The 26,746-nt window shown below is 41.1% G+C and overlaps 2 protein-coding genes across 4 annotated transcripts; one reads left to right on the top strand and one right to left on the bottom strand.

The window, feature by feature from the left end:
* Positions 1-97: 97 nt before the first annotated feature.
* On the top strand, positions 98-11,162 carry erp44 (endoplasmic reticulum protein 44). Its single transcript, XM_069142875.1, has 11 exons — positions 98-245; positions 3,195-3,267; positions 3,934-3,973; positions 4,333-4,448; positions 6,035-6,219; positions 6,327-6,442; positions 6,529-6,703; positions 7,024-7,135; positions 7,239-7,380; positions 8,632-8,734; positions 8,829-11,162. The coding sequence occupies exons 1-11, from the start codon at positions 186-188 to the stop codon at positions 8,937-8,939; spliced, it is 1,233 nt and encodes a 410-aa protein (XP_068998976.1). The 5' UTR covers positions 98-185; the 3' UTR covers positions 8,940-11,162.
* On the bottom strand, positions 8,962-22,763 carry stx17 (syntaxin 17). 3 transcript variants are annotated; one of them, XR_011177915.1, is made up of 8 exons: positions 22,589-22,763; positions 21,312-21,520; positions 21,142-21,207; positions 18,431-18,757; positions 17,118-17,168; positions 14,716-14,802; positions 11,829-12,187; positions 8,962-9,042 (listed from the first exon to the last, which is right to left on the bottom strand). XR_011177915.1 is itself a non-coding variant. In XM_069142876.1 (7 exons), the coding sequence occupies exons 2-7, from the start codon at positions 21,432-21,434 to the stop codon at positions 11,939-11,941; spliced, it is 903 nt and encodes a 300-aa protein (XP_068998977.1). In that variant the 5' UTR covers positions 21,435-21,520; positions 22,589-22,763; the 3' UTR covers positions 11,236-11,938. The 3 variants fall into 3 exon arrangements, 2 of the variants coding, with proteins under 2 accessions (XP_068998977.1, XP_068998978.1); XM_069142876.1 differs by lacking the exon at positions 8,962-9,042 and having other exon boundaries at positions 11,236-12,187; XM_069142877.1 differs by lacking the exons at positions 8,962-9,042; positions 22,589-22,763 and adding an exon at positions 22,290-22,308 and having other exon boundaries at positions 11,236-12,187.
* Between the last annotated feature and the right edge of the window lie 3,983 nt (positions 22,764-26,746).

Genomic DNA, 26,746 nt, shown 5'->3' on the forward strand with positions numbered 1-26,746 from the left:
TCGTGTGGCGACGTCGAAAACCACATTACCCACAAAGCCCGGCAACCACCAGGAAAGCGTCGCTCGCGTTTCCGTGGTCACCGTGAGATCGGTTCGCCGTCAGTTTCCTGCTGCAGCGAAGAAGAGCGGCGTCGAGACAGATTGGGAAGACTCAACACCACCTCCTCCGATAACTACACCGTACAATGAAACTGTTAACAATATCTCCCTCTCTCGACATTGGCTTCGTCACGGTCATACTGCTGGTGAGCATCGACGTCTCATTAAACGCTTCAACCGCCTGCTGCTACCGGAGCAAGCTAATGTTAGCTACGGAGTCGTCGCTGTGGATAGTTTAGCTGCCAGCTCTGCCGGCACCAGACGTGGTGTCCAAAAAGTGGCCAGAAAGAGCTCAGTCGATGCCGCCGGTGTTACAGATGTTTCAACAGATCCGCGTGTGTGCAGCCGTGTTTCAAACAGCAGCCGCCCGGAGCTCGCCCGAGTCATCCCGGCTCGCAATGTCAACCCGAGCCGGTAGTGTTGAATAACGCCGAGCCGGTAGCGCCGTAACGAGCCGTAATCCACTTTTATATAAACGAGATGTTACTCGCGCAACACGTGATATAGTTCAAACTTTAAAAAAACAACGGAGCTGAAGTTGATAACTTTGTTAACTTTGATGAGGGGGCGAAGCGTCCGGCTAGCATTAGCCACGGACACACACACATTGACAACAGTGAGATAATTGCTAATTGCGAGCATGCTTCGTTTTTTTGTTGTTTGTTTCATTGAGCGGTGTGTGTGTGTGTGTGTGTGTGTGTGTGTGTGTGTGGTCTGTTGCATTTGACGAGGCTCCGTGTTTGTTGTCGTACTAAATGCAAACAAAGTTCTTCCCGGACTCTCCGTGTGTCTGGGTGATGCTCGCCGGTTTGGTGAGTTCCTCTGTTGTGGCTCATTCTTATTGGCTGACAACCCGGAACTAAAGGCGAAGCGCAGTTCGGCCTGAACTGCAAACTTAAAACTTCTCTCTGAGCTGCGCGACTGCGTTTTCCCAAGTCTGACCACAGTTACTGTGGCATTTCGTTATCGGTTTGCACTCTGCAGCTTGTGCCATACTGCTCGCTGTGAGGGCACAGGGACTGTTTGTTTTGTTGACAATGTTGATACAGTTGAACTTTAAACTCAAATCGTGTCTAATAAACGACTTGATTGTTAAGAAATAAGGCAACTTCTTTTGTTTATCACTTAATATGGAAGTCATTGTCAGGCAGAAATATCAACATTTAATACCCCCACCTCTCAAATGTGAGGATTTGTTTCCTTTCTTTGTCGTAAATAATTGTAAAACAAATATGGTTGGGTTTTGCGCTTTTATTTGAGCAGCAGCCATTTGATGAGGACATTTCATTTACTAGATTATTAATCGTTTGATTAAAAGATATAATCAGCATATTCATTAATAATAGAAAAAATAGTTAGATGCACACTTATTTTATGTTAGAAAACATTTAAACAAAATGACCAAGGGAAAAGACAGTGAGAGGTAAACCCTTTGCTTTGTGAGTGAAAAAAGACCAGCCAGCTATGGCCGTGTCACTGTTTAAAAGTTTTCACCATTCTTAAGAACCCATATTGATTGAGCCTCAAGGAGGATGTTCATCACACACTACATCCTGTTTAAACAGGATCTTGAGTCAGATCACAGCCGATTAATAGATTGTACAGATATCATTTTAAGGTTTTGTAATGTCCTGTAAGTGTTGACTACAGTGTTTGTGGTCGTGGGAGTCATTATCACCCAGAAAAATATAGAAGTGCACTTGTAGACTTGATAAGATAAGTTCGTAAAAGACAGCCAACACCGGTGTTCCTCTCCCATTTCACCCTGAAAGCCATTTTAGCCCTTACATTTTCTCCACGCTGATCTCTTTGATACAGGATTCTTTTATGCAGTGTTGCAATCAGAGCTAAGATTCAGAAAATCCCCAGTTGGCACGTCATAATTACAACCATATTCACGTTTCAGTGGTCCAGCGAGGAAGATACAAGGAAGAAAACCGTTGTTTGCAAGATTTTATTTTCCCAACACAAAATACAATTCCCTAGGTAACAGCTAATGTTATTGTCAGTGACAATTGATGAAGATGGAAACTGTAATGTGCGCTTTCACTGCACACATTTTTTTTTTTAATGTTTTGACATTTACTGTACACTGATTATGAATTTAGAGTCACACTGTGTGTAAAATTAAACCTCAGTGTATTCTGAGGATTTTGATGCGTCTTAGAAAAGTTTTTGTCGTCCTGCCCAACGTGAGACTTGGAATTTCATTGAAATCCCATTATCTTTGGTATGTAGCATTATCTTATCGTTCCAGCCCAATGCTTGACAGAAAGAGGATGTTTGTAAAACATTGTGCCATATCTTTTTGTGTATTGGCCACATTATTTGAATAAAGCATCAAGCATTTATACAGTAAACACTGCCAAAATATAAAATAATGTCAAAAATGCTCAGCTCATGCAGTAGTTTTCCAGTTCATGACTAGTCTATTGCAAGTCATGGCTAAAACCAAAAACCCCAGTGAGGATCTCTGGTTGCGCAAGTGTGGCTGCTTTACATTATGGACATGATATTTTTCATAGAAATGTAAAAAACAAACACGAAAATAGTTAATGTTTTCATTTATATCTCTAGCACAACGTCTTAATATCCGGTTTCACTTGGTTATGCCATTTCCCGCCAGAAGTAAAGTATTAGTAAAATTCACTAGACATGAAAATTTGACATCAATGATTTTGGGCTTAACTGTATAGGGGAAATTGCGAAAACGTTGCAATAGCGCTATACCATTGTGTAAAGCTGTGTAAAACAATAGCACGTTCAGGAAAGGACAGGGCAAAGGGGATATTGTTAACTGTATATTCGGCCCAGTACCAGGAACAGTGAAAGAGAGCCTGTACTCACCCAGGAACAGGAACCTGTGGAGAGACGACACCTCTCAGGTTTCCTGGGATACACTGGGGGGAAGTGGAGAAAGGTGTTCATCTTAACCGCTCAGCTCAACCAGTTGCTATAGAAAACCTGAACACTGAATCCGGCTAAAAAAAAAAAACTAACCTCTTGGTTTTCACTGTGCTTTACATTGATGGGATGGTGTCACACCAGTGTGTATGTTTTAGTTCTTTATTTATCTCCTCCCTGTGTGTCTGCAGGTGATGGGCCTCTCCACTCCTGGACAAGCAGAAATCACCAGTCTGGACTCGGGCAACATTGATGACGTCCTAAGTAAGGCAACCTCACTTCCATCCAGTTAGCTCAGCTTAAGACTGTCCACAGAGTGTAAACAGAGAATCGGCTTATTTTAATTGTGTCACTGTTCATCTAACTGTTGATAAGCGTATTTCTTCGTATGTTGATCAACTTAATATGTTTCAGTGATAATTGGTTGCCACCATGGAAGAACTTGAAACGCAACTTAAGTTTCACATCTTAGAATTCCTGAACTGTGAGATGGAGAAGAAAATGTCTAGTTTTTCCTGGATTTCTTCCAAACACATCTTCTGACTGTCCACATTTGCCGTTGTCACACTGATTTACCACCTCTCACAGTTCTTTGCAAAATAAAATGTTCCTGTTTCCCCCTACAAATATGTAAAGTGATAACTGGAATATTTGCATGACCTGGAAAGAAGTTGTTTGTCACATTGTAACAGGAGTTTGTTTGTCCTTGGCCTGTGGTTTAACTTTTCACTAAATAACATTAAGTTACATTTGAAATTTTGGTGACTAAAACGCTGTCTAAGTCCTTTATTGTTGACAGAAAACTGAGGGGTTTATGTTTAATTAGCATTGTTAATTAAATTGATTAGCTAAACACACCCTCATCGGTATATTAGGTTAACATACAGAGGCTTACATTTATTTCCTCTTTGTGTGTGTGTTTCCTTGCAGATAATGCTGGGGTGGCATTAGTGAATTTTTATGCTGACTGGTAAGTGTGTGATTTCTCTCTGTCATCGGACGTTAGCATATTATGAAAATGATATTTAAATTGGGTTTACTTACGATGCAGACCTTCCTGTATGTCACATAGTGCCATAGATAGAATTTGATTACTCTCATCTCCATCTAAACTGAGTTTATTTATTTATTGAGAAAGGATTTATACATATTGTTTTTTAGTCTCAATGAACTCTGAATCCTTGTTATTAATAGTCAGATAATTGATCTATTACAGACCAGGGTGAGGTAACTTCACAGTGCAGTCAGATACAGTAAAATTTAGTCCAGTGGAATAAAGAAAATCTGAAAACCCTCTGAGATTATTACGCTCCCCTGTCTTTCCTCCAGGTGTAGATTCAGTCAGATGCTCCATCCAATATTTGAGGAGGCATCTAACATAGTGAGGGAGGAGTTCCCCGACACCAAGCAGGTGGTGTTTGCTCGTGTCGACTGTGACCAACATTGTGAGTATTACTTCTCAGTATTTGGTTTTCTTTCTAACATTGACAAGGAAATGATCCTAAAACAAAATATTCATTTATGAGTTACCTCTTGGAGGCTATTTGATTGTTGCGATTAAAATGCTCGACTTTGCAGCAACTTTCCTTTGGAATTGCAACGCAATTACCAGAGTTTTATTTGGTATTTGTTGTTCATCAAATTACCAAAATTGGCAAAAATTGCAAGTTGAGGGGGGGACAAAATATATTTTTTAAAAACTACCTAATAAAGAAAGTGTCAAGTGTAATCACTTCCTCTGATAACACACTTACTGTAGAGCACACCAGAAAATAATATATTTTAAAATTGATTATATTTGATATTTTATTTAGCATCTTTTTTATAGTCTGAATTTAAAAAGAACTGTTGGGCTTAAAGTTACAAAAAGAAAACAAAGCTTTAAATGCTTTTTAAGTAGCTTTAATTGAACATATACTGCATGCACTGCTGTATACAACTGCGAGGGTGTATACAAGTTCATTTATAATAATTTAACACTACTACTAATACTGTATGATTAGACAGACACAGGGAAGTGGGACAATTGGTAGCTTTATTTATTTTTCTGTTTTTTGTCGTTTACCAGCGTGGCGTTAGATTTGATGATGAGACGAGAGGTTGAAGAGCCTTGCTAAATGAAAATGAGTTATTTCTTTAGATAAAACAAGTTTTGGTTGGAAAGGCTTACTCTGTGCCATAATGCCGTCAACAGAGCTTCTATTGAGAACCTTTATTGCTCAGAAACCCCGCTCCTGCAAATATTATGATTGGTTGAATTTGCAGCAATCATTGCAATTACAAGATTGTGATCATATTTAGTTATCATTATTTTTTTTTGTACCTATACCATAAAAACCTAAAAGTGTCAATTTGAACAATGCTATTTATTTATTTGATAAGCAACAGTATTAATCAACTATTTATTTATCTAGATAAAGACGAATAAGATCGTATTAGTCATTTTGAAGCTTATTAATAGTGTTTTGGAATTGGTATACGTAGTTGTTGTTTACGGTGATCTAATGCCCGAAACTGCGAACACCCTCATCCTATATACAGGAAACAAAAAAGGCACCAACATACACTCCTCCTATATTTGATGCACGTATGTACACATAGATGCCCGGCACACCAAAGCACAGACGCAAGGCGCCAGCCTCAGCCTTTTGAGATAAAGCAAATTAAAGAGAATTATTGATGACCTGCAAACTGTTTGAAGACTAATGACAAAACTGCTGCTTCCTGTGAAGACTGGAGGCTTAGAGACACCCCGTGGGGAGATTGACACCTGCCACACACACACACACACACACACATTCGCTGTGTGCAGAGAGAATATTTACTCTTGGCGGGGGGGCTGCTTTCATGTGGGAGATCAGAGCTCGGCGCTGACTGAAGGCAGTGTTTTTTTAGACCGAGGTCTAACTGCCGTCTCCGTCACCGCTCCGCTCCTCATCCACCCATCCCCATGGGTTTTAACTTTGCTTCTTGCTCTTCATCAATTGATTTGTCTTTCTTTACTTGACTTGTCCTCTGCCGCTGCACGCAGCGGACATAGCTCAGCGCTACCGCATCACCAAATATCCCACGTTGAAGTTGTTTCGTAACGGGATGATGATGAAGAGGGAGTACAGGGGTCAGAGGTCGGTGGCGGCCATTGCTGACTTCATCCGTCAGCAGCAGGTCGACCCAGTGAAAGAGATACACTCAATGGAGGAGCTCACTACTCTGGATGTAAGTGGCAAATACGCACATGCCATCATAAACTTAAATGTTATCAACTTTTTTCTCAACCCCTTTTTTTTTATTTTTTTATTTTTTTTTGCTTTCTTACTGAACAGAGAAGCAAGAGAAACATCATAGGTTACTTTGAGAAAAAGGACTCTGACAACTATCACACATATGAAAAAGTTTCCAACATCCTTCGCGATGACTGCACGTTCTTGGCCGCCTTTGGGTGAGACGCAGCACCATCTTTAGATCCACGTAGAGTTACGATTGTTCCTCTGTTTACGTTTGTATTCTTGAACGTTACCCTTGCAGCGCCCTGTCTGAGTCTGAGCGCTTCAGTGGAGACAATGTGATCTACAAACCTGTTGGCGAGAGCATCCCTGACATGGTCTACCTCAGCTCACTCACCAACTTTGACCTGACGTACGCTTGGGCCCAGGACAAGTGTGTGCCTCTGGTTCGGGAGATCACCTTTGAAAACGGAGAGGTTTGTTTCCTGCTTTTGAAAATGGACCGTCGTAAACATTGTGAAGAAATTCTATTGCTTCGTTTTGATTCCTGATGAATTAATCAAAGTTTTTTTAGGCAGTTGTGGTCTAACATTAGATGTATAAATATGCATATATGCAAGGACGTAGATATTTACAGTGATAAACAGCCTGGAGGGTAGTCATGGCGTCCGTGGGTAGTCCATCTGCTGGGCCACGAAAAAGCCCCGCACTCCATCTGTCTTTGATGCCATGTGTGTGTTTTTGTGTGTGTGTGTGTGTGTGTGTGTGTGTGTGTGTGTGTGTGTGTGTTTTCCAGGAGCTGACTGAAGAAGGAATCCCTTTCCTCATCCTATTCCACATTAAAGAAGACGCAGAGAGCTTAGAGAAGTTCCAGCATGAAGTGGCTCGCCAGCTCATCAGCGAGAAAGGTGAGTGTACATGTATCTGTCAAGGATGTGAAGTTTAGTTTACTTGTGAGTCAAACAGCCCTGCGTACACGAGTGCTGGTCATGACATTGGTATCCTCCTCAGGGTCGATAAACTTCCTTCACGCGGACTGCGATAAGTTCCGCCATCCTCTGCTCCATATCCAGAAAACTCCAGCTGACTGTCCTGTCATTGCCATAGACTCATTCAGACACATGTATGTCTTTCCCGACTTTAAAGACCTCGCGTAAGTGCCACCTTTCTCTTCCTCTATATGGTGATTTAGCTGTGCATTCATTTTACAAACTCACAATATTTCCAGTGCCTGATAAACCATTAACTGTGTGTTCATTTAAACTAACACCAATAAATGTATTTCCTTTTTGACTCCACCGTCTTCATACAAACATCAGCAATGCGTTTTAGGAATACAAATACAGGCTTGTAGTTGTTTCCATACTAAAAGAAATAGCCAAATATAAATGGAACCTGTCCACAGTTGCCCTTTTAATTCAAGATTGAATCATTCTCATGTCAAGTCAGTGTGATAAATTATTACCTGACACTGGTAAAGCTAAGCGATACATCATTCACCTGTTTGTGTAATTGTTAATAATGAGATCTGCTCTTCATAAAATGATGCCAATTATGTTACACACACATTCACACACAATAATCCACTGTGCACTTACCACCAGAGAAATGTCACACCTCCTAAAATCTGTCCTTTATGAATGGGCCAGGACACTGGAGCTAATGTGACATGATTTGGCACGTGCAATAAGTGCTAAACTAATCCAGTCTAATCTAATTTAATCGTATTTATTCTGCCCCCTCCCCACCACTCCCCCCCCTGTCCCCCCTGTCCCCAATCAGAGTCTGATCAGATAGACAGAAGCCCCGAGGACTGACTAGCCCTCCACAACATAATTACATCACATCACCACTGCATGTGGCACACAGCTTGTAATTACATTAGCACAGTGTATGTTTTATATATATATATATATATATAAAACGTACATTCAGTGTGACTGCGGACCAGCGCTGCCTGTGTGATATGACAACAGCTCATGACCTGTCATTAATAAGAACACTTCACCGGACAGCGCTGATATGGATTAATGCTGCTTGATGACACGTCCCCGGGGACTAACGTTCTCTGCTGCCACGAGCTCTTTTGTCTCATATCATCGGTTCATTCTGACCGCTCTGTAGTTCGAGCAGGTCTGTCTTCACTGTTTAACTCTGTGTGTGTGTGTGTAGGAATGCCTGAATGAAGTAAGTTCCACATCCAAATGGGAAATTTTTCGGTTTACTCTTCAATGTCGTTCTTGTGAACGAGACTTATTTTCAACGGAGGTGAAACCGGTCATTCTTTCGGGAGGCCGGTGAATCCCAAACATTTGGATGAGCAAGCCTCCCTGCAAAAGAATAAAATAATCTTCTTGGATGATGTCCAATGATGCATCTGTGTGTGTGTGGGTTTTTTTTCCAGTGTCCCTGGCAAGCTCAGACAGTTTGTTTTGGACCTTCACTCTGGTAAGCTTCACAGAGAGTTTCACCACGGTCCTGACCCCACAGACAGCACGCCCGGACAGGTCAGTCAGCAGCGTCGGCACACACTGTGAAGTCATCTTTGCGAAGTAATGTGAAACCTAAGCGTTTGTTTTGAATGTGACGTTTTGCATCAAGGAGGAGACGGGTGGAGAAGTGGCCAGCAGTCCTCCGGAGAGCTCCTTCCAGAAGCTGGCACCCAGCGGGAGTCGCTACACCATCCTCAGGCGGGACCGCGATGAGCTGTGACCTTAACAGCCTTCCAGTGATCCTTTGACTCAATGCCACGCCCAGGGGTCAGGGAGGGGGGGGACAGGGCAGCGGGACAGAACAGCAACACCCAACACCCTTACTGAAGAAGGAGAAGAGGATGAAGAGGAGGAGGAGGAGAAATGAAGAGGAGAAAAGAAGAACAAGAGGAGGAGAGTGCAGTCCATGACACAACCATGTTGGAATAACCTATATTTTCATAACTCTCATGTACAATTTTTATTTTGAATTAAAAGGAAGGGGGATAAAGAAGAAAATGTGTGTAAGCAGGGGGCTAGGGGCGCTTGGACGTCAAGAGAAGTCGTTTCACTTTTAATTTACGGAGGTTGTAAATATGTTTGTGCTACATTGGAATCTCAATGTTGGTCTAAATTAAATGCAGAGTTTTCTTTATTTTATTCCTTTTCTTTTTCTTCACCCCGCCTTTTGTAGAAAAACAAAAACAGAACAGTTTGCTCACTCCAGTTGTTCGGTTCTTATCTGTGGCTAGTCCAGTTCATCCAGTTTGACAGGAGATGCTTGTTGAGAGTCTCACCAACCTCATGCATCTCAACATGACCCAACTCTAGTCTAATTCATTTGTATAGCACAAGTTCTAACGGTATGCCTGTTTGAAGTAGCTTTATCTCCGTATCTTCACACAGAGGAGGAATAGAAAAACACTTGGTATAGGTCGTATAATTTCAAATCATGGCTTGAGAGAGAGGAGATAAAGTGACTGTGCTACTCCAGCCTTTTGAGATGCACCCCTTCTCTCCTTGGTACGGTCGGTACCATGGTTATAGATTATGATGTCTCTTACTGTGCTTATAAAAAAATGTTCCGAGGATCTTTAAATTTTTTTTACTCTTTTACAATGTTGTGCCACAGTGGATGTAATGCGGATTTTTCTTTTAGTCACCAATCAACAGGAAATACTTTAATGTTAAAGTAGAGAGCTTTTTGGCCCTAATACGAAATTCTTTGTTTAGTAACAAGCCAGCACAGCGCAATACTAAAACCACACCACCCCCATCATGAAGCCTGGTGGTGGCAGCATGATGCTGTGTGGAGACTTCTCTGCAGCAGGCCCAGGACGGCCTGTGAAGGTAGAGCAGGTCATACGCATGCAGCAAAGGGAAATAATTGAGGAAAAGCTGTGACTGTATTTTGGAGGAAGATGTCCTGTAAATATTAAACATGAAGCTAGAGAGGGACAACATGAAAACAACCTTGTCCCAAATTTGCAAAAGTCAGTATTTAGACCTAAGTCTGGCCTGAATGGTTTATATTTGTAATTTGACAGAGTCAGGAGAGATAAGGGGAGCTGCAGTGTCCCAAACTGTGACAGACCTCTCCACATTAGCTGAAGGCTGAACTAGCTGCCAAATCATTTTCGTTATGGACATGAACGCTGCGATTGACTGCCGACCTGTTTTTCGCGGATAGGTTGTAGCCCTGCCTGCGACCTTCTACAGCATCTGAATGATAGGGGTTATAGATGATGGATGGATGAACATGAACACTCCTGCATTTTGTTCATTTTTGTGCTAAAAATCAGTCTGTATAAATCTGATTTGACCTTGAAATCAAAGAGTTTTATTCTGTTGATCAGTGTCTAAAAGTTAAATCCACAGCTGTAAATTAGTAAAACTTTTAAAAGGTCAAAGGGGGCAGGGTACTTTTCATGGGCATGGTATTCCCGTCTGAGTTGTGTTCCTGGGAATCCAAAAAGAAGAAAAAATGTTTTGAAATGGTGCGCTTTAACATGATCATGAATTTCTGAAATGGCTGTTGTTTTTGTTGTTACCTGTTGTTAAATGTGTCATCCTGCTGGGGGAGAAAAGACTGCGTCTTTAAAAAACCCAAAGACGAGAGGGGAAAAACCCGTGTGATGGACGGTGGAAATTTAGTCCTGACACTTCATACGAGTTCTCTTTAAACTGGTTTTGTCTCTTTATATGTCAGAAGTTTTGGTACAAGTGGAGATCCCTGAGAATCCTAAAGGGAGAACTCAAGACTACGAGTATGGGGACCCATTGCTAAGTTTGTACTGTGCGTCCTGCCCTTCCTTAGAGGCCAACAGATACCTGCATAGTGACATATCAGCCCACATTTGACAGAGCAACGAGGGGAGTGTGATGCCATTTCCAAATCAGTCATCTCAGAGGGGAAGAAGAGTAAAAAAATGGAAAAATTAAATTAAAAAACCATTTTACAAGATGCTGTGTTGTCTGATGCTTTTGTATGTTTGATTCTCTTAAACTCTGTTTTTATCCAATGAATGACATTGTACTGCTGGAAAGAAACATTTTATTTGGCAGCAGCAGCAGTGGAATCGATACATGGCAGGTTTATATTGTCCAGTCCTTGTAGGGATCTGAACAGTGGCACTTTGGCGCTTTTTGTGCATTAATATACAGTATAGATTATATAAACATGGACGTAGTTCCACTTTAGTTTACATTAAGCTATTGTAGCTGTTCACATAAGTATCTGCATAAATACTGAGGCCTGACCGTTGGTACAACTCAAACCCCTGAACGATCTGAGAACATAGGAACACAGTAAATGTGCTCGTTTGTTGTAAGATTTGACAGAATCTGTTAAATTGATTTTATTTGGCGCCAAATGTTTATTTTAGTAAAGAGATGTGTTTACATTCATGTCACGCTGACCAACCACACACCATAAGCTGTAGTGTAAATGACTGCTTGGCAGTGTTCGGTATAAGAAAGTCAGTTGTGTGTGTATAAAATTAGATTAACTTCCTCACACTATTCACACACCTGAACAGCAACATATCTGACTCTGAAAATAAGACTGTTAGCACATAATGGTTTGACACAGTGTTTGGTGACTGCAATGTCGACGATAAATAATTCTCACATTCGTGTCTCTGAGGCTCAACGCCACCACGGGTGACGTTTGTGATTGGTCAGTCAGCTCGGGAGCCTCGGTGATCGGCCAGCAGCTGGAGTCTAACCGGGACTGGTGGGTCATTTGTCGTCGCCTGGCTCCGGTTCAGATGGAGGTGGTGGTGCTGTCAGCTGTTTCATCTGTAGATCCACCTGGGATCGGCGGTGTTTTTGGACCAGGTTGCCACTAGCAAACCCCAGGGCGCCCCCTCCCAGAGCAGCTGCCACCCCTGCAGCTTTGAACCCAGCCAGCAGGCCAAGTGGACCTCCTAATACACCGCCCAGCAGTGCCCCGGCAACCGGCAACACCGCCAACTTGTAACCCACTGCCTAGAGAGACAGGAAGAAGAGATATGTCCTAGTTTAATTTAACACACACACACACACACACATTGGAGGCATTACTACTTTGTGGCTTCAAGACAGTCTGCGATAGAGTTTGGATGTGTCTATCCTTTCATGATCACACATCAACCTACAGAAGGAGGAAGACACAAACAAGCCTGCATGTGTAAATGCAAACCGACTCGTCCACGGCTGCATCAAAGCGTTTTCATTATCTTCATTTAGGAGAAATCAGAGAGATGTGGCCTGTGTGTTATTACAGCTGTTATCATCACAGTGGAAGGTGCTCTTTGCTGATGGCAATTAATGACTGCTTCTCAGACCATCCTCAAACACACACACACACACACACACACACACACACACACAGACACTCACTTGATTAACACTTCACCATTAAATTAATCTAGTTCAAAAGCTAGCATTGCTTGTTCCCACCCCTGTGGCAGTTGAGGGAATTTTAATTTCATCTGAGCGGAGTTAAAAGGACTCTCGGTACAGGTTGTGGAAGATGGAGGGAATGTGGGTGATGTGTGATTGCATGTGTGTGTGTGTGCCTGTCTGTGTGTAATGCTGTTTGACCTGATGACAGATTACAAGCTTTCAAACACGTAAAAACATCTGACATCCCTCTCATCTGCTTTATCTCTCCACACCCCCTCATCTAATGTGCAGCCCACTACATCTACCGGCGACCTTACCGAGAGGTCAGCCTTTGTTTGTCGTCCCATTTGGGTGAATTTCATTTCAAGAAACCATTTAAAAAGAATGTTTTATTAATAAACATGACTAAAGTTCAAATTAGTAAAAGGTTGCCGCGCCAACATTACATTAAAACAATATATTTTCCTTGTTACCTTTACTTTGTGTGGTTTGTTTTGGTTTTGTTTGCTGGAATTTTGCCTGTCAGTCGGATATTCCTGCTTCCATCTCAACACAATGTCAGTAAATGGACGTTTGAGCCGCTTTAAATCACAACCTAAATAACTGACATTAAATTACGTTAATTTGGCAGCAAGACTTTTTTCCATCCATTCACACTCTGACATGCAGAGAGACAAAAGCTGGATTCAGCCCAACAGGTAATAATTTAACCAATATTTAACCCACTCAACCACATTAGATAAGATCTAATTAATATTATAGTGATGTGTCTGTCCAGATGCAACGTCCCAAATTCTCTCAGTAATCCACTGACCTTGTTGTAGAGCAACAATTTCTCAATGAATCAGAAAATTCATCAGCAATTATTACAAATTATAATTGATTCATCATTACAAGACGAGTAATTTTTTTATGCATAAATTCCAAACACTGACAGATTTCCACTACTCAAATGCCCGGGACTTGCTTTTCTTTGGCACATATCACTGTGAATTGAATATCCTTTGATTTTGGGCTACTGGACAAACAAATAAGCAATTCTTTTTACTATTTTCTCACATTTCATTCACTAAATGTTTAATAAAGTAACTGAATTTTTTTTATCAGAACATTGATAAATGATGAAAATATTTATAATATGAAATAAAATTACAAATTTCTACAGGGTCCTACCTTGCTGTGAACAGTTTTTATTGTTCTGACCAAATAAAAACAGATTTTATAGTAATGCCAACACTGCTTCTAGAAAGGTAAACGTTGGTAAAGCGCCTTTTGTCTATGGGCACCACTAAAAACAAATGTAACTCGTCTACATTGTACTTGGATGGAGAAAGAAATGTCAGTAACTGGTTTCATATCAGTGTCTACAGTGTTGATTAGACGAGAGATCAGTGAGATAAGACGTTGTTTGTTTTTTTACTGTGTCCACAGCTGACTTTAATTTCTATTTATTGACTGTCCATTAATGCATTTACAGGTTTGGCTCTGTCAATACAGTCTGATTATTTTACCTCCATTATGTTCATCAAGATCAAAATAAGACTCCTGAAAAAGCTTTAACTCACTTTTCTTTTATCCCAAACAAAATACTGGAAGCAGAGCTAGAAAAGGTTTTCACAATTCTTGACAAAAACTGCTTGCACTAGTGTGTAGTGCTGTAGTTTGAGAAAAACAGGTGATTCATTCTGGGTATTACAGAGAAAAAGTTCAACATTTCAAGTGTGTAATATGTGTGAAGGGCGCTGAGTCGTCTTCTGACTGACAGTGCAGAGCAGTGTAAGGGCGTACTGAGCCGACAGTGCTGCTCCTTAAAAACTATTAAACAGTCATTTAAACCTCTCCTCCACGCTACACGCACATAAACACATAGACCCTCCATTGTCACCCCTCTCATCCTACCTCTCTATCACCCCCTCCCCCCCCACTTCTCTCCATCCCTCTCCTCTCTCTATTTCCTTAATTGCAGCTTTCCTCCGTATTCGAATGGATCAATAGGGACAAACGCTGTGGAATGGCTGGGAGGCAAAGTGCCATCGATCTCCCCATCTCCCAAACACACACACACACACACACACACACACACACACACACACACACACACACACACACACACACACACACGTACACACCTTCCCCAGGTTCTTGGTCCCCTCCTCCACGTTGGCAGCGGCTGTGTTGACGTTGTCCTCGATGCTGTCAATCTTCTCCTGCTGGGACTGAAGGAGGTTGGACACACACATATTAACACACGCTCACATCCAAGAAGTTCACTGACATATACACACGTGTGAAAGAGCAACCACCTGTTGTCTATAAAGTTTTTTTTGTTTTTTTTTTAACCAGCCCAAATTCCGCTCGTTGGCAAACATGAGAGGTGTGTGTGTGTGTGTGTGTGTGTGTGTGTGTGTGTGTGTGTGTGTGTGTGTGTGTGTGTGTGTGTGTGTGTGTGTGTGTGTGTGTGTGTGCGCGCGTATGGAGGCTGCAGGAATATTCAAGGGAGATTTCACAGGGGGTGGGGTCAAACGCTGTATGTGTGTAATGTGTGTGGCATTGTGTAGATCTCATGAAATATTCAGAGTGGCAGCTGTCTCTCTCCATGTGAGGGTTGGACGGACACAGTGACCAAACAACAACCGGACCACTTTTCTTCTTCTTCGTCTCCTCCTCATCTTCCTCAACACCTATTCTTTCCGTTTCACCTCCTCATTTGGAGTCACACTCAGCTCCATTTCTATTGCTTTTCTCGTGGTTTTACTCATGTAAAGGCTTCCTCGTATTTAGGGATGCTTTCAAAGATTCTTCTCCTGAATCTTCTACATCGCTTTGCTTTCTATCTTAAAAGCAGTGGTTTCACTAAGCCCCCCAAAAAAATAGAGCCACACTACTCAGGATACAATAAGAGGCTGCAACAAACGATTCTCCCAATTATCAATGAAAGTGATTATTGGTTTCTTGATTTCTCATTTAGCCGATAAAATAAAATAAAAAAAACAGAAATAATAAAATATTATAATAGGACCTGAGCACCGAGTGGAGCTAATACAATTGAAATAGAAAAAAGCTTCAGCTGTTCTTTATATTCAGTTACCAATAACTTGAAACAGAGAATAGCAGCAAATCCTCACAGTGGAGATGCTGAAACCATGAAATATAAAAAAAAAAATGACAATTAAAACATGGCGTAATGATTAAGATCCATAATTGCACAGACTTCGATTTCCTGTTAGCGGACTTCTGCTGCATGCCATGCTACTCTGCCTCTTCCTGGACTCTACACTTTCAAATAAAGGCAAAATAGATGAACCAGCACATCTCCAGTTCGACTTTGATTGGGGACATTTGTTGCGTCCTCTTTGTCCTCTGTCATCTCTCCACTCTTGCTATTTTATAAAGGCATAAAAAAACCAAGATATCTTAATAAAAATAATGTAAAAAAAAGAAAACTGACAAAAACTATTATTTGATTATTAAAATGGTTGCTTATTAACTTTCTGTCAATCAATTAATTGACTAATTGTGGCTTACGTATTTTCCTCCGATGTGTTGACATGTTTGAATTTGAATGAATTTTTTTTTTTTTTTTACCTTTGAAACACCTGTTAAACAAACAGTCTCATTCAGTAGCTGTTGGTTAAGAAAATGTAACACTTGTAATTCCACGAGCCGCTCCATCTGCCGCTCTGGTGGGAAATTGCCCCGACCGTTACGTTTGTTCACATGAATAGATAATTTAATGCTGTAGGTGTCAGTTTTAACCTTAAGCAGAAAGCCCGAGAAGACACAAAGAAAAGAAAAAAAAAATACAGATACAAGCACAGAAACACACAAACATCGGAACAGCCGCTAACATGACACGTGTGCAGACATAACCCCACACTCACACTCACTCAGTATTTCCACTGAGTGCTGGAATATTACTCCCCTAACGGTGTCTTTCACTCTTGAGACATCACAACATGTCTATGCTCTTTCTGACGCTGCCCCCCCCCTCCCCCACAACCCCTACCTCTGTCTGTTTTTTTCACCCTAACTACATCTTCACTCTCTCTCTCTCTCTCTCACTGTTAATCTCTCCTTCACTCAAACTCCCTGCTTCTCTCCCTCCATCCCCGAGGATGGAGTGATAATCTGAGCCGTCTGTTCTCCACCTGCTCCGATGTATCCCTCGTTTCCCCCCTCTCCCCCCTGTGACAACCCGCTGTCCTCCCCCCAAATCCTCCCTCCCTCTCTTTCTCCCTCTCTCTCATCTACTCCTCAATCTCTCCTCTTGCCTTGGTGGAGGGCCTCTGGGGCCCCAGCAGTACTTTTGAGCTGATCTGTGTAACCTCGTCTCAGAGGAGCCTTACCAGGCAACACGAGTACACATCGGTCAAATACGCACCACTTCCTGGAAACGCTACAGGCGAGCGGCCTTTGTCACATTGTTTTTCGTTCACAGGGCTGGCTGTGCACACACGTAGCTGGAGAAATGCATACAGCAATGAAACATGAATGTCGTCGCCACAAAGCAGAGCCGAGTGTTTGTACTCACATGGACGAGCAGAGAGAACTCCGTCACTAAACCGCTGAGCTCGTTCAAATCCTTAAGAGGAAAAACAAAATTCTGTATTTATTTCGTTGTGTTGCTTATCATACAAACTCTGTCAGTGTCTACCTACTGAGAGTGAATATTAATGTGTGTCACGGGAAAGCAGGTGGAAAATGTGCATCTGAACAGGTAAAAGGAACCAGTTGCATCAAATGATCTTGCAATTGAATGAATAATGGATGCAACCGCACCAGTGTTTGGTACGACAACGTAGCATTACGTCACATTAAGGACCAAAATGAGATGAAGATTCTTTTTTCATTTTGCAAATGTCGAGAATAAAGTTGATCTTTCGGTATTTGTGCTAGGAATACAGAACAACATTTAAATATTATTCTTGACATTTGCACTGACTTTATTCTTGAAAGGCAAATAAAGAAAATGTTTTTATTCTCCATTGCATTAGTAAAGACCAAAGAGGGAAACTATTTCTTCCACATTATGTTTTGTGCTTCAATTTAAATTTAACTCAGATATTTCTCACGGAGGACTTCTGATGTGTCACTGTAGGAAAAGCACAGGTGTAAATAATAAAATAATGATAGATTTCTGTTTATAATAACTGCTTCAGTTTCAGGATCTTGGTGTTCCACGTGCTGGCTCACTGTCACACTGTCATGACTTACTGGCAAACATGAGCTGAGCTACCGTTAACGGTATTTTCCTACTATAACAACTCAAAATGTTTGCTGTGAAGAAACCTACTGCTTGCCATCTTAACACTCTTTGCACATTACATGTTTTCAGCTAATATTTGAGAAAAAAAAAACGTAATTCTGTGTTTTGTTTTTTGTCTACTAAAATACGTAAAATATGTTTTGCTCCACACAGAAAAAATACACTTTGTTGAATATACCATGTTGTCAGTTCGTACTTTATAGCAACAACTACAGATAAAAGTCAGTTTATTATTTTATACATCTTCATATGTCCGTATGTATTTCTAGCCAGCATATTTGAGGTATAGATTTGTTGTTTACTGCAGTTAAAACAGGTATAAAGACACTAAATGTGCATGGCTGAAACGATATAAAGACTTCCTTTTTTGTTTGTGTTCAAAAATCCAAATATGTAAGATGAATACGCTTTAAACAAGGGTTTAAACAAGCTTGATATTACTAAAGCTATTTGTAAACATGGTCATGGATGTCAAGGATACGATGCACACCTTTAGTGTCTGCACATGAACTAAAACAGCAATATAAATGTTACAAATTAGATAAATGTTACACGGGGAATGATCCAGTCATGCATACCTCCTCCAGGTTATCCCAGGACTCAGCTGCACTCTGATCAGCAGGGATTTCTGGAAGGTGGAGCTGAATTTGCCCGCCAGACGCTGGTTCCTCACCCACATTGTCATCAGGGTGGCAGCTACTGGATACACAGCTGGATGACCGAGTGGCAGGTGGTGATGTTGGCTCGGACTGAGGGACGGGGTTAGAGTGCAAAAGCAGGAAGTCTTGTGCAGCGGCTGACGCCCTGTCTCTGACTGGCCTGACGAGTGCTTCCATAGCAGCAGCGTCTTCAGCGCGGACCCGAGTGCACAGCTTCTCCATTTCTCTGATGTTAGTTCTCAGCTGCTGCAGAGAGGCAGAGGAGAAGCAGATTTATCAGCGTGTGAAAGACTGTCATGTCTGAAAGATTTTACAGGGGGACAGACAAACATTGAAGGAAATATCTGAGGCGCACATGGATGATTGATTAAGGGACACATGGACAGGCAGAAAGAACAAGCAATCCTGTGGTTAAATACAGAGCAAGATACAGATGAGATGAGGAGATGAAAGACGACACATTGTAAAAAAAAAGATGTTCCAGTCTTTATGGCCATGTTAATTGGTAACAAAGCAGCTATTACAATTTTCCCTGAATACATGGAAATAACACATTCAGTAGAAATAAAATCAAAATGATCCCAAACTATAAAAATTGAAAATGAAATTTCAGGGAAAACTAACAGATGTTGTTGATTTATGTTGCCCCAGTAGGAAAGAAATGCTCATGCCACCAGATTCAGATTCAGCCTCGTTTACTGTTCAAGCGATGTGAAGGCCGTGTGTATGTGTGTGTGTGTGTGTGTGTGTGTGTTGGTGGGAGCTTAATATAGCTTAGATATGAGGCTGGGGAACACAAGCCGTGCCCTGAGGGTGACAGGAGGATTACATCCCAGCCATCAGCCCTCCAGGCCGCAGCACAACCCGGGCTCAGGGGGTCAATGCGCTGCCGATAACACATTCCGCTAATTACACAACATGAATAAACATACGTCCGTGCGCTCGTCCTCGCGTGCATAAAACTGAAAAACAAACTGATTAACACAGCGGCAGTTAGACCGGGCACCTGTCAGCCTGCAAATTAACCGTTACCGCGCGTAGCTTGAACACACACACTCTAAATAGTATACATCTATGCTGAAACAGTATGGACTCTGCTCCCCTGTCTCTCAGTGCCTGCTGTAGCTGCTGCGTTAAAGGTGGAGGGGTACTGAGTCTGCCTTTGCCTCTCTCCTGGGGGTTAGCTTGGTGCTAGGCTAGTGGGAGTACATGTCAATCATCAAGTGTGGGGGGGGGGGGGGGAGAGACTGAGGGACAAAGGACAGATGGATTAATGGCAATGAACACAAACAGGCAGACTTAACAGTTAAAAATGTACACAGAAGCACACAAAAAAGCCCACCTCCTATCTACCTGTTTGTCAATCTATTTATCTATCTTTCTGTCTATGGAACATATGCACACATGCACACACACACACACACACACACACACACACACACACACATATATCCACATCTAAAGCAAGCCAGACAAACCCCGACTCTGGATTAACGCCATGAAGACATGTGAAAGCACTCTGCCTGCGCCCCCGGGGTTTGTAGGGTAATGGTGAGAGGATAGGTGTGTGCCCGTTTGGAGTTATTTCACCTTCGGAGACACTGTAGCTTCCAGGCAACAACATCCCTCGAGGCATTTCAGACCCACCATGCCAACAAGTATGCAAGTACTTACACACCCACAAGAGATGGCCCGTTTGAGTTTTGGAAGCAGCTCTTTTCTTTCCCTGATTTTATTTCATTTTTTTTGTTTTGTCTTTTTTTTATGGGAAGAGTATTTTTGTTTTCCCCGAGTGGGTGTACACACTGCAACAAGACGGTAATGTTTTCTAGGAAAGTTCATTCCAAATGAAAAGTTTTAGTAAGTTGTTTACAACCATGTCTCATTGCTCTCCTCAACAGATTGAGCTGCTTAGTTGTGAATAGAGATCATTCAGTTATTACATGAGCCTTTGATGTAATAACAGCTTTCCATATACTGGAGAAGATCCTGTCTGTCGTGTTGAGATCCTGTCTCAAGAATGGGCTCTGGTGTTGGATACTTAGGTCACATCAGCATCTCCATGACATCTCCTCCATCAGCTGAGGAAGGTCAGAAATGTGGTTGAAAGCTTTGGAAACACCACGTGTTTGGACCTTTTTTCATTAATTATTAAATTTTTCTGTTGATCGATGACTGATATTCCAGACAAAGCCATATTCACTCTGCTTATCATTGTCTTGCCTGGTTCTATAGACATTTGTTTGGGTCAGACCTCCGTTAAAATGGGCTCTAAAACAAGAGATTTGCACTCAGACATCGCCACGAACACTGTTGGTACTTAACTGGATAGAGACACTATTTGCTACTCTTTCTCTGTTCTTTACATTTGCTTTTTAAAAATAGAATACATGATCACTACAAAACAGGAAATGTCAAGGTCCTCCCAAGTCCAGATTTATAACCTCATGAGGTCCAGACAATTTATGACAACAAAACAAAACAAAACATTATGCAGTTGCAGAGTCATGCGTGTTCAGGAATTTTAAGAGGCAGTGAGTCATATCACCCGCTAAACAATCGTCACATTCACTGAAATCACAGACACTGCTCTGCTTTTTTGGTGGAGTTTACAGAGAATCATGTTATACCTGAACGGTTCTGCTGGCATTAATATGCTCCTGATGAAGGCGGTCCCATTGCTGGCTATGTTGGTACTGTGAACATGAAAGAAAAAGTATCACTTATTCGTCTGTGGACTGGAAGTACGAGTTTGTTTGTGACGGTGTGACCCTGTTTCCAGCCAGATTTCAGCCTTCACCTTCAGTATGTTATTGTGGTGTTTCTGCAGCCTCTCCAGGTCCGTGGGCAGAGCCACTTTAATGAACTTGTGGATTGGTGCCTCCAGGCGCCTCAGCGTCAGCTTGGTGCCTTCCTCTGCCATGTGTCCCGCTGACTGCCCACAGCCAACACCTCTGTGTAACTTCGACGCCGCACCTGCTCAGCTTTATCTTACTGCGCCCACAGACACTGTAAATACCAGCAGAGTATGATTTTATTAAATACATAAATCAAATTAATAAACTCTGTAACACATGCGAGACGCCCACACATCTAAAACTGGCACCTCAGTAAGATTAATGGGTATTTTGTTCTTGCCAGCATCCCTTCAGTGAAAAAAGTCACTAAAGTATTACGTACTTGTGTGATATACTAAGAGTCAATACTTAAACGATTACTCGACTAAACGAAAATAAATCAACAAAATATTTATGCAAGGATTTTTTTTTATTTTTATAAATAATCATTTATAATGTTGATATAATAAGTGGTATGGCCAGAAAATCACATCACTTTACTGTAATGCAGCCTTTAACACCAGGAAAAGACAGCAATTATGTCCTATAACAGTGTAATGATATCTAATATGATATCTCGTCTCGAATCACAATGCGATAAAATATGCATGCGTCGCCCAGCCCTAATGACAAACATTAGCTTGTCTCCATTTCATATCAGATTTGTGTTACTATTTCCGAAGGTTTTCTGGACTTACAATTAATCAGCTAACTGAACAATAATTGATAGATTAATCAATATGTTGAAGCCCTATTTAAAGACTGTACAGTAGATGTTTATAGAAATGTCTACTAATACACCAACTGTGGAGTCAGTGAGGGTTGTTTCAATGGTTATTTGAAGCTGTCACCAATAAGAAATGACAAAGATTTTCTTTGGGGTATGTCCTATGTTTTAAATGTCAAAGTTAATTAACAGTGACATAAAAACCCGGCGTTACCTTTTAAGATTTCTTTCAGGCTAGATTTGGAGAAGATCACGTCTCATGAACTGCCTAAACAGAAAGTGAAATTACCTGAACACGTTCAGTTTGACAGCAGCTGTCCGGTTGAGGAGGTAAATGGACGAGCATGGTTTTAGCAGTTATCTACAAACGCTAAGAGCTTTATGAGCAGTCCGATAACTCCTTACACAAAGATATTACCTCATTTACTAATTTAACCATAAGATACTGAAACATTAGTCTGATGCTGCTAAACACAAAACACCAAACTAAAAAGGACACGCGTCAACACTTACCAGTAAAAATACCACTCGACAATATACTTTTTATATTCGCTAAAGACTTCTGTGACCCTCCATAGTGTTCAAAGAATAATCGTTTAGCTTCATTTGGCCATCTCAGTCTGCGCTTTCGTTTTACTTTCGAACAGTCATTAATTGTTTGTAAACAACTCTCTATCAAGTGCACCGTCGAATTGTTTCCGACCTGAACCAGCACCCACAGCACATCGGGTTCCTCATCCACGTGACCCGTGTTTCTGACATAAGGATCACTGAGATATAAATAATATCTCCAGCCACCTTAAGTTTTTGTTTGTCGGACGGATCGTATCGCAATGTGTTAATTCAGGTTATCATAAAGTGAAGCGTTTATTCATACTCCAAAAATTATTTAAACAAGCAACTCCCTATTTATACTTTAAAATATAGTAGCCACCACTTTGTACTTTCATGACTATGAAAAAGTTAAAAACAATAATAATAATTTAAAAAAAAAATCATATTCTAATCCCCTCAAGACTCAAGGGGAGGGTTGTTGAGGACACTAATGCCATAACTGAGTAACATATCTGGAAATGTAATATTTATGTGCAGCAATAGGGTACTTTTCAATGGCACTTTCAATATCACTTTTTAATACTTTTTTCAGTATCATTGCCAATATTTACTTATTACCTTTCCACTATCTATTTTAGTTTACATATACAATGTATTAACTAAATTGATCAAACTTTTATTTCCTTGTTTTATTACTCTATTGGGCACTGGTGTTAGCATTTATTTCTTTAACATTTATAGTTATTACTCTTCTGTACTTATTGTAAATTTTGGGCAATCTCTGGCCCAAGAATTTCCTTCAAGATGAATAAAGTTCTACTTTATTTTAATGACATGACGATACTACAATACTGTATATGTGACTCATATTACATATGCTGGGTATTATAGGTAAATTCGATAAAGGGGTTTTACTCTATGCACACCATTCTGACCATGACAAAGATAGATTAAGGTTGCAGAGAATGTAACTGACCAGTTAAATGATTAAATGAAATAAGAAAAGAAACAGAGGAACTTGTTTGTTGCTAGTCAACCTCAAAATTTCCAAACTGCTGACTACAGGCGGGCTGTGTGGTCTTTTTTTAGTTTTTAGTTTTTTTTGTTGAATGTGTGACCTTTAAAAATGTGTCACACTTTTTCATGACAACAAGACAATTAAAATAATATAAACTTGCTAAATTACTAAAATGTGGATGTACATATAGAATTTTCTAACCACGTGACAATCACAATCCCTACATCATTAAATAAAAATACAAGTATTATAGCACAGAGATTAGTGAGTAACTTCAATTGGTCTGTTTTTAAATGCTTGTACTTTGTATGTTTTGTCATTTCCATACAGCTTTTCACAGTTGGCTGTGTATAAATACCAATGAATCCTGTGTAAAGAAACTGTAGGCATGATGTTTTTTGTCTGTGCTGTGTTTGGAAGAAACACTAAGAAACTGGGGTTCCCCCTCCTCTGATCTGAGATCAGCCTGTGTGAGTGGGTCTATTGCATGTTTCCACTTCTCTTCTTCAGAACCTTTTACCTTTGACATTTAGGCCAACCCCCCACACACTCTTCCCTCAGTAGATGCTTCATGCGAGGGGCCACATTAAAACACACAGTCCCCAGCTACAGGGGATTTCCCGTGGTGCTGTACACTTGTGAATGTTTGTGTGTGTGTATGTGCATGTCTGTATTTCTGCATGGGTGTCTGTCCACTTTCAGGGGACTCCCAGGGTTGCAGACTGTGTGGGAGGACCAAAGCAGACAGTGAATGTCTAAATATCAAATCATCAGATATGTTTGACTTCATGTTTCTGCCACTGTATTTGTTATCAGTGAGAGAGAGAGAGAGAGAGAGAGAGAGAGAGAGAGAGAGAGAGAGAGGGTGTGTGTGTGTGTGTGTGTGTGTATGTGTCTGCAACTACAATAATTACTCTTGATGGATTGACATAAATCTATTTACACGCACATTGTTTGGGACTTCTTTCAGAATTTACATTAAAGATAATCATAAATTTTTTTGGGTAAAGACCAGGTTTAGGATGCGTATGGTTAAGTCTTCAGAAAATGCATGTAACTCAATGTAATGTCCTCTGAAGTGATGGATGTAACTGTGTGTGTGTGTGTGTGTGTGTGTGTGTGTGTGTGTGTGTGTGTGTGTGTGTGTGTGTGTGTGTGTGTGTGTGTGTGTGTGTGTGTGTGCGTGCATGCGTGTGTTGGGCCCACAAGGACTCAGGTGCCATTTGTTTCAGTCTAATCCGGGAAGTTTGTCAGCAGGACAGAAAGCCGGCAGGGAGATCCGATCACTTCTTACCTCCTGAATATAGCAGGTGTGATTAGCACATCCTGGTGCCTCAGTGGATACAGCCCCCTTTTCACAGCAGGCACCTTGACATGTCATAGCAGGAAAAGCACAGGTGTTACTAATAACATTATCAATGGCTCTGGTCCATGCAGGTGTCCCAGTAAGCCGTGACACTGTGACAGCGAGCCAGCATACACAAAACCATTGACCTGAACCTAAAGCAGCTCAATGAAGCATCAACCATCCTTTATTTTATTATTTATGTCGGTGCTTTTCCTACTGTTATATGTCATTTTCACATCGCAACCCACTGTGTGTTTGTAAGCCCACTTGTCTGCCTTCACGTCTACATAAAGTTAGCTATGATACTCTATTCAATTTCAATACAGCCAAATATATTCAACGCTGCAGGCCGAACTTTTTATGTGCTGTTCATTTATTTCATATAATTGATTATATATGATTTTTAAGAATATATTCCTACTCTTAAAGGGGTGATTTTAAAATTCTGATCAGATTAAGATATGAATCCAATCGCTACAAAAATACCTGATTTGAATTTGAGTGTGTGTGTGCATAAGTATTTGTGAGTTTGTATGTTCTAATGGGACCTCTAATTAAGACTCTGGGTATCTGCTATCTGTCAGCACTGATCGATTAGCTGGTAGACTGACAGCTCACCGTGTGTTTGTCTGTGTTTGCACATGCAAGTTTGTGCATTCCTAAATCTCTCAGCTTAAACTCATCTTATTTTACTTGTAACTCAGAAATGTTCTTGTCATAAAAGGAGGATTAACACATGTTCATTTACACACGCGCACACACACACACACACACACACACACACACACACACACACACACACACACGTACATGTACATGTGCAGGTGTACATGTACATGTACACCTGCACGCTCACACCTCTGGGAAAATAAAAGTGTGAATAGTCTTTTCCTGCATTCTGATCAAACACAGAGACATCACAATCCCCCACAGGAGAATGAGGTGTTGGACAGATTCTTGTCTGTCACATAAAACACACAGAATTACATTCAGGAAAACATTCCCAATGTCTGAGGGCATTTCCAGGTCAGAACCACTGAAAGCCAGTGTGTTTCTAGTTTCTGAAATTTGTTTTATTAAAAAAAAAAACATTTTAATATCATGGGAAAGAAAGTTTGGTCTTGTGTGAGTGTCACATTTAGATTTTACATGTACATGATGGTACACTCTACACTCCGAATGTAACTCTGGTGTGCGTCTCCTCTCTTTCGCACGCACACATGCACATATAGAGCTGTTCACAATTTGACTACCACAGTTACTATCAATCACCTGGCTGTGAACACACTGGTGTGTGTGTGTGTGTGTGTGTGTGTGTGTGTGTGTGTATGTGTGTGTGTGTGTGTGTGCTAGTGCTCATGCTGTTGTGCAGAACGGCCAGTGAGTGATGGCAGTGACAGTATAGACGGCATGTGCTGTGAAATGTCACCGTGGCGATCGATGGTGTTTAACGAGGCAGGAGGCTGATCTGGACCTCATGCTAACATAAAGCTCTCCTCTCCTCCCTCTTCCTCCCCCCTCCTCCCTCTCCTAATCCCCCTCTACTCTCTCTGAGAGCGCAAGGGTCCCTCAGGAGACAGACAAGGCCTTTTACCTGTCAAGAGGCTTTTGTGTCTGACAAGACACACACACACACACACACACACACACACACACACACACACACACACACACACACACGTGTATTCCGGATAAACTTAAATTTGGACTTTAACTTTTAAAAAGTTTCAAAACAATGTGATGCTTAGGG

The sequence above is a fragment of the Embiotoca jacksoni genome, unplaced genomic scaffold (assembly GCF_022577435.1).
Source record: "Embiotoca jacksoni isolate LCO1_2020_lvr unplaced genomic scaffold, fEmbJac1.0.p SCAF_11, whole genome shotgun sequence".
Taxonomy (NCBI): domain Eukaryota; kingdom Metazoa; phylum Chordata; class Actinopteri; family Embiotocidae; genus Embiotoca; species Embiotoca jacksoni.